Consider the following 12,859-nt stretch of genomic DNA (forward strand, 5'->3'; position numbering starts at 1 on the left):
AGTAAACCTGGTTTTGTGTTAGCCTGGCCTCAGCTACAGTTATTATAGTCATAATCTCAGGATTACTACCAGTGCCACGTGCTAGTCAGAGTAGAAATAGCAGGATGTAGCGGATGAATATGTGGCTGAAGAGATGGTGTGAGTGAGACGATTTGAGATTCTTGGGATATTGTGACCGGTTCTGGGGGAGGTGGGACCAGTACAAACTGGACTGGAGATTGAATCACAGGATTTATTCACTGGAGTTAAGAAAAATGAGGGGGGATCTCACAGAAACCTATAAAATTCTAACAGGACAGGGTAGATGCAGGAAGGATGTTCCCGATGGTGGGTGTGTCCAGAACCAGGGGGCACAGTCTGAGGATACGGGGTTGACCACTTAGGACAGAGATGAGGAGAAATTACTTCACCCAGAGAGCAGTCGGCCTGTGGAATGTGTTACCACAGGAAGTAGTTGAGGCAAAAACGTTGTGGGAGGGATTCTCCAATTCTCCAGCTGCTTTTTCCTGGACGGCACTCCGTCTCCAGCAGCGGGATTCTCTGATCCCGTAACCAGCCAATGGGATTTCCTATTGTGGCCACCCCACGTTGCCGGGATACCCATGGACAGCACGGTAGCACAGTGGTTAGCACTGTGGCTTCACAGCGCCAGGGTCCCGGGTTCGATCCCGGGCTTGGGTCACTGACTGTGCGGAGTCTGTACATTCTCCCCGTGTCTGCGTGGGTTTCCTCCGGGTGCTCCGGTTACCTCCCACAGTCCAAAGACGTGCAGGTTAGGTGGATTGGCCATGATAAATTGGCCTTAGTGTCCAAAAAAAAAGATTAGGAGGGGTTATTGGGTTACGGGGATAGGATGGAAGTGAGGGTTTAAGTGGGTCGGTACAGACTCGATGGGCCGAATGGCCTCCTTCTGCACTGTATGTTCTATGTGCACTGCCGGCGCAACGGAGAATCCCAGCGGCGGGGAATCCAGCCCTGTGTGTTTCCAAGAGAGAGTTAGTTGTTGCACTAGAAATGAAGGGATCAAAAGAAATGGGGGGAAAACAGGAACAACTTACTGAGTTGGATGATTGGCCATGATCATAATGAATGGCGGCGCAGGCTCGAAAGGCCATTTGGACTCTCCATTCAGACAGTTTTGGTGTTGGGACCAGAAAATCTGCTTCGGGTCACTTGGCCCATGGCAGGAATTCCCCAGTGGGCCAGTGTCAGCATGGGGATTCCCCAGTGGGCCAGTCTCAGCATGGGGATTCCCCAGTGGGCCAGTCTCAGCATGGGGATTCCCCAGTGGGCCAGTCTCAGCATGGGGATTCCCCACTGGGCCAGTGTCAGCATGGGGACTCCCCAGTGGGCCAGTGTCAGCATGAGGATTCCCCAGTGGGCCAGTGTCAGCGTGGGGATTCCCCAGTGGGCCAGTCTCAGCATGGGGATTCCCCAGTGGGCCAGTGTCAGCATGGGGATTCCCCACTGGGCCAGTGTCAGCATGGGGACTCCCCAGTGGGCCAGTGTCGGCATTGGGATTCCCCAGTGGGCCAGTGTCAGCATGGGGATTCCCCACTGGGCCAGTGTCAGCATGGGGACTCCCCAGTGGGCCAGTGTCGGCATTGGGATTCCCCAGTGGGCCAGTGTCAGCATGGGGATTCCCCACTGGGCCAGTGTCAGTGTGGGGATTCCCCAGTGGGCCAGTGTCAGCGTGGGGATTCCCCAGTGGGCCAGTGTCAGCGTGGGGATTCCCCAGTGGGCCAGTGTCAGCATGGCGATTCCCCAGTGGGCCAGTGTCAGCATGGGGATTCCCCAGTGGGCCAGTGTCAGCATGGGGATTCCCCAGTGGGCCAGTGTCAGCATGGGGATTCCCCACTGGGCCAGTGTCAGCGTGGGGATTCCCCAGTGGGCCAGTGTCAGCATGGGGATTCCCCAGTGGGCCAGTGTCAGCATGGGGATTCCCCAGTGGGCCAGTGTCAGTGTGGGGAGTCCCCACTGGGCCAGTGTCAGCATGAGGATTCCCCAGTGGGCCAGTGTCAGCATGGGGACTCCCCAGTGGGCCAGTGTCAGCGTGGGGATTCCCCAGTGGGCCAGTGTCAGCATGGGGATTCCCCAGTGGGCCAGTGTCAGCATGGGGATTCCCCAGTGGGCCAGTGTCAGCATGGGGATTCCCCAGTGGGCCAGTCTCAGCATGGGGATTCCCCACTGGGCCAGTGTCAGCATGGGGACTCCCCAGTGGGCCAGTGTCGGCATTGGGATTCCCCAGTGGGCCAGTGTCAGCATGGGGATTCCCCACTGGGCCAGTGTCAGCATGGGGATTCCCCAGTGGGCCAGTGTCAGCATGGGGATTCCCCAGTGGGCCAGTCTCAGCATGGGGATTCCCCACTGGGCCAGTGTCAGCATGGGGACTCCCCAGTGGGCCAGTGTCGGCATTGGGATTCCCCAGTGGGCCAGTGTCAGCATGGGGATTCCCCACTGGGCCAATGTCGGCGTGGGGATTCCCCACTGGGCCAGTGTCAGCATGGGGATTCCCCAGTGGGCCAGTGTCAGCATGGGGATTCCCCAGTGGGCCAGTGTCAGCATGAGGATTCCCCAGTGGGCCAGTGTCAGCGTGGGGATTCCCCAGTGGGCCAGTGTCAGCATGGGGATTCCCCAGTGGGCCAGTGTCAGCGTGGGGATTCCCCAGTGGGCCAGTGTCAGCATGGGGATTCCCCAGTGGGCCAGTGTCAGCATGGGGATTCCCCACTGGGCCAGTGTCAGCATGGGGATTCCCCACTGGGCCAGTGTCAGCATGGGGATTCCCCAGTGGGCCAGTGTCAGCATGGGGACTCCCCAGTGGGCCAGTGTCGGCGTGGGAATTTCCCACTGGGCCAGTGTCGGCGTGGGAATTTCCCACTGGGCCAGTGTCAGCATTGGGATTCCCCAGTGGGCCAGTGTCAGCATGGGGATTCCCCAGTGGGCCAGTGTCGGCGTGGGAATTTCCCACTGGGCCAGTGTCAGCATGGGGATTCCCCAGTGGGCGAGTGTCAGCATGGGGATTCCCCACTGGGCCAGTGTCAGCATGGGGACTCCCCAGTGGGCCAGTGTCGGCATTGGGATTCCCCAGTGGGCCAGTGTCAGCATGGGGATTCCCCACTGGGCCAGTGTCGGCGTGGGGATTCCCCAGTGGGCCAGTGTCAGCATGGGGATTCCCCACTGGGCCAGTGTCGGCATTGGGATTCCCCAGTGGGCCAGTGTCAGCATGGGGATTCCCCAGTGGGCCAGTGTCAGCGTGGGGATTCCCCAGTGGGCCAGTGTCAGCATGGGGATTCCCCAGTGGGCCAGTGTCAGCATGGGGATTCCCCAGTGGGCCAGTGTCAGCATGAGGATTCCCCAGTGGGCCAGTGTCAGCATGGCGATTCCCCAGTGGGCCAGTGTCAGCATGGGGATTCCTCAGTGGGCCAGTGTCAGCGTGGGGATTCCCCACTGGGCCAGTGTCAGCATGAGGATTCCCCAGTGGGCCAGTGTCAGCGTGGGGATTCCCCAGTGGGCCAGTGTCAGTGTGGGGAGTCCCCACTGGGCCAGTGTCAGCATGGGGATTTCCCCAGTGGGCCAGTGTCAGCGTTGGGATTCCCCACTTGGCCAGTGTCAGCATTGGGATTCCTCACTGGGCCAGTGTCAGCATTGGGATTCCCCACTGGGCCAGTGTTAGCATTGGGATTCCCCAGTGGGCCAGTGTCGGCGTGGGGATTTCCCATTGGGCCAGTGTCAGCATGGGGATTCCCCAGTGGGCCAGTGTCAGCATGGGGATACCTCAGTGGGCCAGTGTCAGCGTGGCGAATCCCCACTGGGCCAGTGTCAGCATGGGGATACCCCAGTGGGCCAGTGTCGGTGTGGGGATTCCCCACTGGGCCAGTGTCAGCATGGGAATTCCCCAGTGGGCCATGTCGGCATGGGAATTCCCCAGTGGGCCAGTGTCAGCATGGGTATTCCCCGGTGGGCCAGTGTCGGCATTGGGATTCCCCAGTGGGCCAGTGTCGGCATGGGGATTCCCCAGTGGGCCAGTGTCGGCGTGGGGATTCCCCACTGGGCCAGTGTCGGCATGGGGATTCCCCAGTGGGCCAGTGTCAGCATGGCGAATCCCCACTGGGCCAGTGTCGGCGTGGGGATTCCCCAGTGGGCCAGTGTTGGCGTGGGGATTCCCCAGTGGGCCAGTGTCGGCGTGGGGATTTCCCAGTGGGCCAGTGTCGGCGTGGGGAATTCCCAGTGGGCCAGTGTCGGCGTGGGGATTCCCCACTGGGCCAGTGTCGGCGTGGGGATTCCCCACTGGGCCAGTGTCAGCATGGGAATTCCCCACTGGGCCAGTGTCAGTGTGGGGATTCCCCAGTGGGCTTGTGTCAGCATGGGAATTCCCCACTGGGCCAGTGTCAGTGTGGGGATTCCCCAGTGGGCCTGTGTCAGCATGGGGATTCCCCAGTGGGCCAATGTCGGTGTGGGGATTCCCCAGTGGGCCAGTGTCGGCGTGGGGATTCCCCAGTGGGCCAGCGTCAGCATGGGGATTTCCCCCTGGGCCAGTGTCGGTGTGGGGATTCCCCACTGGGTCAGTGTCAGCTTGGGGATTCCCCACTGGGCCAGTGTCGGCGTGGGGTTCCCCACTGGCCACTCTGTGGATTTTGCTCAGGCTTGGTATTCAGTGTTTGGCCAATTGCAGTTTTGGAATACATTATGTACCAGTTAGAGGGTCAATTGCATCCTTTAACCAACCCGTATGTTTATTATACTGAAGTTATTCTAGTTTTAATACAACAAATATTTGTTATTTTATATTTTCCAGATTGTTTATGCAAAGCAGGCGCTAAGAATGATGAAAAGGTTGAACAAGAAAAATGTAAAAGAAAAACTTAATGAAGCAGAAAAACTGCTGGTGAAAATCAAAAACCGAGTGGAGGAGGTGAGCTCATTCCCACCTCTGGGGGAGCAATTCCCACTTCCGGGGGAGCTCATTCCCACCTCCGGGGGAGCAATTCCCACCCCCGGGGGAGCAATTCCCACCTCCGGGGGAGCAATTCCCACCCCCGGGGGAGCAATTCCCACCTCCGGGGGAGCAATTCCCACCCCCGGGGGAGCAATTCCCACCTCCGGGGGAGCAATTCCCACCTCCGGTGGAGCTCATTACCACCTCCGGTGGAGCTCATTCCCACCTCCGGGGGAGCAATTCCCACCCCCGGGGGAGCAATTCCCACCTCCGGGGGAGCTCATTCCCACCTCCGCGGGAGCAATTCCCACCCCCGGGGGAGCAATTCCCACCTCCGGGGGAGCAATTCCCACCTCCGGTGGAGCTCATTCCCACCTCCGGGGAAGCAATTCCCACCTCCGGGGGAGCAATTCCCACCTCCGGGGGAGCAATTCCCACCTCCGGGGGAGCAATTTGAGCTGTTTTGGTTTATAACTGAGTATTGTCCAGAAATCTATAAACTGGAAATCTATGTGTTTGAGTTCTATCTGGTAGTGTGACTGAGCGGAAGCAGATGGTCTCCCTGGGGACCTCCTTGTACAAGGTGCTCACCGGAGTCTCCTGCAGCAGCTGAACCCGTGTGTGACCTCACTCCCTGGAGAGCTGCTATTTGTGCCGCCTTACCTGGCTGCAGGTATTCATCCCCAGCGTCTCACCATGTGCATAAGATCATATAACCATAAGAACATAAGAATAAGGAGCAGGAGTCGGCAATTCAGCCCCACGAGCCTGCTCCGTCATTCAATATGATCATGGCTGATCTGTCTCGGCCTCATATCCACCTGCCTGCCCGTTCCTGATAACCCTTCATCCTGCTACTAATTAAAAAACATATCTCTCACCCCCTTAAATTTGTTTCGCCGTCCACTGCACTCTGGGCTCGAGAATTGTGCCAATTCACGACCCTTTGAGTGAAGTTAATTCCTCCTCATCTCTGTTTTAAATCTGCCATTCCTTAGCCTAAAGTTATGGCCTCGTTCTAGAATGTCCAACAAGGGGAAATATTTGCTATACATCTATCCTGTCAATCCCCTTTAGCATCTTATATACCTCAATTTGATCTCCCCTCATTCTTCTAAACTCCAGCGAGTATAGGTCTAAACTGCTCAATCACTCTTCATAAGACAAGTCCTTTGCCCTGGAATCAATCTAGGGAACCTCCTCTGAGCCGCCTCTGATGTATTTACATGCTTCCTCACGTAAGGGGACCAAAACTGTATGCAGTGCTCCAGATGGGGTCTCACTAATGCCCTATACCGTTTCAGCAACATTTCTGCACCCTTATCCTCTATTCCATTAGCAATAAATGCCAAAATTCCACTCGGTAAGTGGAATTCAGTGTGCCTTCCTTATTACCTGCACCTGGATACTAACCTTTTGCCATTCATGCATGAAGATATCCAGATCTCTCTGCACTGAAGCATTTTGAGGTTTCTCTCCATTGAGATAATAAGTTGCCGTATTATTCCTCTGACCCAAATGGATAACCTCACACTTAACCACATTAAATTCTATCTGCCAAATTTTGGTCCACTCACCTAAACTATCTATACCAATTTGTAAGGTTCTTATTTCCTCACTGCAACTTTCTTTCCCACCTATTTTAGTGTAATTTGAAAATTGGCTATAGAACCTTCTATCCCTGTATCCAAGTTGTTAATATAGATTGTAAATAGCTGGGGCCTAAGGACCGAACCTTGTGGTACCCCAGTAGTCACATCTTGCCATCCAGAAAAAGACCCATTTATCCCGACTCGCCGTCTCCTGTCCGTCAGCCAGTCTTCGATCCAAGCTAATCAATTACCCCCAACCCCATGGAATCTTACCTTATGTATTAACCTTTTATACGGCACCTTATCAAATGCCTTCCGGAAGTCCAGATATACTACATCTACAGGATTCCCATTATCTACTTGTCTTGTTACATTTTCGAAGAACTCTAGCACATTAATCAAACATGATTTACCCTTCGTAAAACCATGCTGACTCTGATGGATTGCGATTTGACTTTCCAAATGTCCCGTTACTAGTTCCTTAATAATGGATTCTAACAATTTCCCAACAACCGATGTTAAGCCAGCTGACCTATAGTTTCCTACTTTCTGCCTCCCTCCCTTTTTGAATAAGGGTGTTACATTAACATTTTTCCAATCTGCTGGAACCTTTCCAGAATCTAGGGAATTTTGGATAAATGTAACCAATGGAACTACTATCCCTGTTCCACTTTCTTTAAGACCATAGGATGTAGGTTATCAGGCTCTGGTGACATGACTGCCTTTAATCCCAATGGTTTGCTTAATAGCTTTTCCCTTCTGATGGTGATTGTTTGAAGTTCCTCCTTTTCAACAACCTCCGCATTACCTGTTAATATTGGGATGGTTCTAAGTGTCCTCCACCATGAAAACCGAGACAAAATAGTGATTTATTGTCTTTGCCATTTCTCATATCCCATTATTAACTCCCAGTTTCGTACTCTAAGGGACCAATGTTGACTTTAACTACTCTCTTACTTTTTAGATATTTATAACATTTTTGCTCTCCGTTTTTATATTTTGCGCTAGATTTCTCTCATAATTTACCTTTGCCTCTTTTTATTACTTTCTTTAGTAACCCTCTTGTAGTAACCCACGGGAGGCAGGAGTTCCGTCACCACACCAACATTTATTTACAATAACGATATTACAGGAGCAGCTACAAACAGTGCTGCTAGCAGTCCAGTCAACTTAAGACTCTTCACAAAGCCTACACAGGTGATTATATGGGCCCCCTCAATGAGCCATCATTGAGGGAGCTCATACTCCAATTGGCCAACCAATAAAGCCAATTGGAGTTCATTACACCCCTCCCCCCCAAGGTCCGAGGAATTCCTGCCAGCTGGCATTCCTCTGAGCTTCTTCCTGCTCCTCATGTCTGGGTCTGTCACCTCTGTGTCGTCCGCCGGGTCGTTCTCCGAAGTGGGCGGGGTGTACCTTATAGGTGCCCGTCTTTTCCTTGACGACCTCCTTGGAAGTTGTTCTTCCTCCTCCTCGGGGAGAGGTGTCGCGGCGGCCTCGTCGAGTGTGTCCATCTCCGACTCTGATGACTGGATGACGGGGTCTGGAGAAATTGCTCGGGGCTGGGGTGTGGGTATCCTTTCCGTCTGGGCTATCCCAGCTTGAGGTGGTCCTGCTTCGCCTGCCTCCAGGTGTGGTTCCGCTGCCCTTATTTGGTCTAGGTGTTTCTTCAGCACCTTACCTCCTATCGAAACTTCATAGGATATGGGCCCTGTTTGGGACTCTACCGTGCCTTTGACCCACGTTGGTCCATTCCCATAATTCTTGACCCAAACCGGTGCCCCCACCTGGAAATGTCTCTGCTGCCGACTATTAGCATGCCCCCTGCATTGGGCCTCCTGTTGTTTCTCCACTTTCCCCGTTAAATTTGGGAAAAGGAGACTCAGCCTCGTTCGCAGCCGCCTTCCCATTAAGAGTTCAGCTGGCGGTATGCCCGTTGTGGAATGCGGTGTGGTTCTGTAATCAAACAGCCAGCGGGAGAGCTTTGTGTCTATTGACGCTGCCGGCTGCTTCTTGAGTCCCGCTTTAAGTGTCTGGACCGCTCTCTCTGCCAGGCCGTTGGTCGCTGGATGGTAAGGGGCCGTTTTGATGTGACGGACTCCGTTTTCCTTCAGGAATTTTCCAAATTCCCCACTTGTAAATGCTGTTCCGTTGTCAGACACCAATACCTCCGGAAGTCCATGTGTTGCAAACGAGGCCCTGAGCTTTTCAATTGTTCATGCTGTGCTTGCCGTGTTTACCCGGTGGACGTCCAACCATTTGGAGTGGGCGTCCACTATCACCAAAAACATTGAGCCCATGAAAGGGCCGGCGTGGTCAATATGCAGGCGGGTCCATGGTCTGCCTGGCCATTCCCACGGGTGCAATGGCGCCGCTGGTGGCACCCTTTGCCCCTGTTGGCACTCCTGGCACCGACGTACCAAGGCTGCTATGTCTGTGTCCAAACCTGGCCACCAAACATAGCTTCGAGCTAGCATCTTCATTTTAGACACCCCTGGGTGTCCGTGATGTAACTCAGTTAAGATTGCCTGACGGCCCTGAGCTGGGACGATTACCCAGGCTCCCCATAATAGGATACCGTCTTCTACGGTTATTTGGTCCCTTCTGCTCCAGTATGGGTGCATCTGGGGCTCCACTGATCTTTCCAGTTCCCCTGTTAGCAGTAAATGCTTCATCTTGGCTAAAACTGGGTCTTTTTGCGTCCACAACCGAATATGTTGTGCGTCTACTGGTAGGGTGTCCAAAAAATTTAGAGTCATTACTGTCTCCTCTACTTTTGGTATTTGCGGCGGAGTATCCGGGAGGGGAAGTCTGCTCAAAGCATCTGCATTTGCTACTCGTGTTCCCGGTCTGTGCTCCAGAACGTATCTCTATGCCGCCAGTAGCAACGCCCAGCGTTGGATTCTAGCTGATGCAATCGGGGGTATTGACTTGTCTTCTTTTTAACCCTAATAACGGCTTATGGTCCGTCACTATGATGAATTTCCGCCCGTACAGATACTGGTGAAATTTTTTTACTGCGAATATCACCACCAGTCCTTCCTTCTCGATTTGGGCGTACTTCCTCTCAGCCATCGCCAAGGTCCTCGAAGCATAGGCTATTGGCCGTTCTTCCCCATTCCTTCCTCTATGGGCTAAGACGGCTCCTACCCCGTAGGGGATGCATCACAAGTGACCACCAACTCCTTCCTTGGGTCATAATGCTCTAGGACATTTTCGGATGACAGCTGTTCCTTAATGTCCCTAAATGCTCGGTTTTGGCGGGTGGACCATTTCCATTCTTGCCCCTTTTTTAGTAGCTGGTGGAGGGGTTCTAGGATGGATGACCTATTTTCAATAAATTTTCCATAGTAGGTTACCAACCCTAGAAATGATCGTAACTCCTGGACTGTGGTGGGAGCTGGGGCTTCTTTTATTGCCCTTACTCTGTCTTCTAATGGATGTAAGCCTGACTCGTCTACTTTATATCCCAGGTACGTCTCTTGTGGGGCCAGAAAAACACATTTTTCCCTTTTTAGCCGTACGCCTGTCTTTGTGAAACGTCTGAGCACTTCCTCCAGGTTCCTTAAGTGTTCCCTGTTTGTCCTACCCGTGATTAAGACATCGTCCAAATAAATCGCCACCTGTGGTAGTCCCTGCAGAATATTTTCCATCGTACGCTGGAATATAGCGCAGGCTGATGACACTCCAAAAGGTAGCCTAGTATAACGAAAAAGGCCCTTCAGGGTGTTGATCGTAGCGAACTTCTGGGAGCCCTTGTCCAGTTTTAACTGCAGGTAGGCGTGGCTCATGTCTAGTTTCGTGAACAAAAGCCCACCTGCCAATTTGGCATATAGGTCGTCTATTTTCGGGATTGGGTATTTGTCCAGCAGTGCGTATTTGTTTACTGTCTGTTTGAAATCTCCACAGAGACGTATCGAGCCGTCTGGCTTCAAAATTGGTACCACCGGCGCTGTCCATTCCGAGAATTGTACTGGTCTGATAATGCCATCACGCCGTAACCTTTCTATTTCGTCATCTACTTTCTTCCTTAATGCAAAAGGTACCGGCCTGGCCTTACAAAATTTCTGAAGGGCTTCTGGGTCCATGTGCAAAGTTGCTTTGGCACCTATGATTTCCCCCAAACCTTCCTGGAAGACCTCCGGGTATTTTTCGAGTACTCCACTCAACTGCCCGCTTCCACTCTGGAAAATTTTCATCCAATCTAATTTTAGGTCTTTCAGCCAGTTCTGTCCAATTAAGCTCGGTCCGGAGCCCTCTACTATCGTCAACGGTAATCTGAGCAATTGTTTCTCATATTCCACAGGTACATGAGTCGTGCCTAGAACTTCCAGGGGTTCCCCCGTGTAGGTTTTAAGTTTTGTTGATGTTTTTGTTAGGGTTAGTGGCTGGAGTCCATCTTTGATTTTTCTAAATGCTGCCACTCCCATTACTGATATGGCCGCACCCGTGTCTATTTCCATTATTGTCGGCCGCCCGTTCACCCGTGGGGTAATCCTAATGGGTTCTGCTTTCTTCGTTGTAATATTATATAATTGTTCCCCTTCGGAGGAGGATGGGGCGTCTAGGTTGTGTACTTCCCTGCGTCCCCACCTGCTATTCCTCTTTTGCCACCTCCTTCTAGGGTTTCTGTCGTTGTTACCCCACTCTGTCAGAAACAGTCCTTCTCTGTTGGGGGAGCCTCAGCCGGTACTTCCCTCTGTCTCCAGTTAGTCCTGGCAGACTTGGGGGCAGTTCTGGGGTTTTCCTTTTTCCCTCTATTCCTCAGGTTTTTCCTGAGAGCGGCTATCTGGTAGCAGGACCCGTTGTGGTAGTCCCTCTCACAGGTATCTACCTCCATTGGCGTGCCCTGTAGTTCCTGCACCCCACTTGCTGCCTTTTCTAGGGCCAGTGCGAGCTGTAACGCCTGCCTGCTGTCTAGCTCCGTTTCCGCCAACCGGCGTTTCTGTATTGTGAGGTAGTTTATACCACACACTAACCGGTCCCGAAGCATTTCATTTAGTGTCGGGCTGAACTTACATTTTTCCGCCAGCCTTCTCAGGCGGGTCAAGACATTCGTGACTGACTCCCTGTCTTCCCGCTTCGCTGTGTAGAATCTGTACCTACTCAAAATGAGGGGTGGTTTTGGGTCGTAGTGCTCTTTCACCAATTCCGTTACTTCTTGGAAAGTTTTCGTGTCCGGCGCATCGGGATAAGTCAGACTACGTATAATGGCGAAAGCGGAGGGTCCGCACGCCGACAGCAGGATAAGCCATCTCCTTTTGTCCGTCAGTATATCATTTGCCCGGAAGAAGTAACACATTCTCTCCACATACTGGGACCAGTCCTCGATAGCCGGGTCGAATGCCTCTAACCTCCCAAAAAACGGCATTTTTAAAATGGCAAGGCTTATCCTCCGAGTGCGACAGCTGGTCTCCGCAAAATTCGTAGTTTACCTCGTCGCCACTGTAGTAATCCATGGGAGGCAGGAGTTCCGTCACCACACCAATATTTATTTACAATAACGATATTACAGGAGCAGCTACAAACAGTGCTGCTAGCAGTCCAGTCAACTAAAGACTCTTCACAAAGCCGACACAGGTGATTATATGGGCCCCCTCAATGAGCTATCATTGAGGGAGCTCATACTCCAATTGGCCAACCAATAAAGCCAATTGGAGTTCATTACACCTCTGTTGATATTTAAAAGTTTCCCAATCCTCCAGCCTGCCATTGGCCTTTGCAATTTGGGGCCTTAGTTTTTGTCTTTATATTACCTTTATTTCCCTTGTTTAGCCATGGATGTTTTTCCCCCTCCTACAATCTCGCTTCCTCTCTGGAATATATTTTAGTTGGGAGGACTTGAATATCTGCCATTGTTCATCAACTGTCCTACTTTTTAGTCTTTCTGCCCAGTCCACCAGGGCCAAATGTCTCCTCATGCTGATGTCTAATACACAGGGCTGCATTTTACAGGGTAAGTTCACCACAGCGCACCCTGACTGGCTTTGTACAATCCCACCCTGTGGTCACAATGTAGAGGGCGGGACCTCCGCCTTTGGGAGCTGCTAGCCAATAGGATTGACTGGCAGCTCCGGCAGTCCTGGAGCTCAGTAGTGGGTGATGCCAGATCTCCAACCAGTCCCAAGAAATAGGCCTAATGGAGTGTTGGGGGAGGTACTGGCTGGGGAAGGTTTGGCCAGTTTGGGGAGGGGGACGAGGTTAGATTTGGAGAACAGGCAGGTCGGGGTGTACTATCTTGGGGGGCTGCCCCTGACATGCAAAGGGTGTGCCCCTGAAGATTATACGCCCCCACCCTTCCTTCTTATCCTTTGAACAGACTGCCCACTCC

General features: G+C 52.8%; 1 protein-coding gene across 1 annotated transcript in view; it reads left to right on the forward strand.

Annotated features, from left to right (window-relative positions):
- LOC119969776 (fer-1-like protein 4) overlaps positions 1-12,859 on the forward strand; it is a 427,310-nt gene that overhangs the window by 182,376 nt on the left and 232,075 nt on the right. Inside the window, 1 exon segment of the mRNA XM_038803853.1 lies at positions 4,796-4,912. Within this exon segment, the coding sequence (XP_038659781.1) occupies positions 4,796-4,912 (117 nt within the window).

The sequence above is a fragment of the Scyliorhinus canicula genome, chromosome 7, assembly GCF_902713615.1.
Source record: "Scyliorhinus canicula chromosome 7, sScyCan1.1, whole genome shotgun sequence".
Lineage (NCBI taxonomy): Eukaryota > Metazoa > Chordata > Chondrichthyes > Carcharhiniformes > Scyliorhinidae > Scyliorhinus > Scyliorhinus canicula.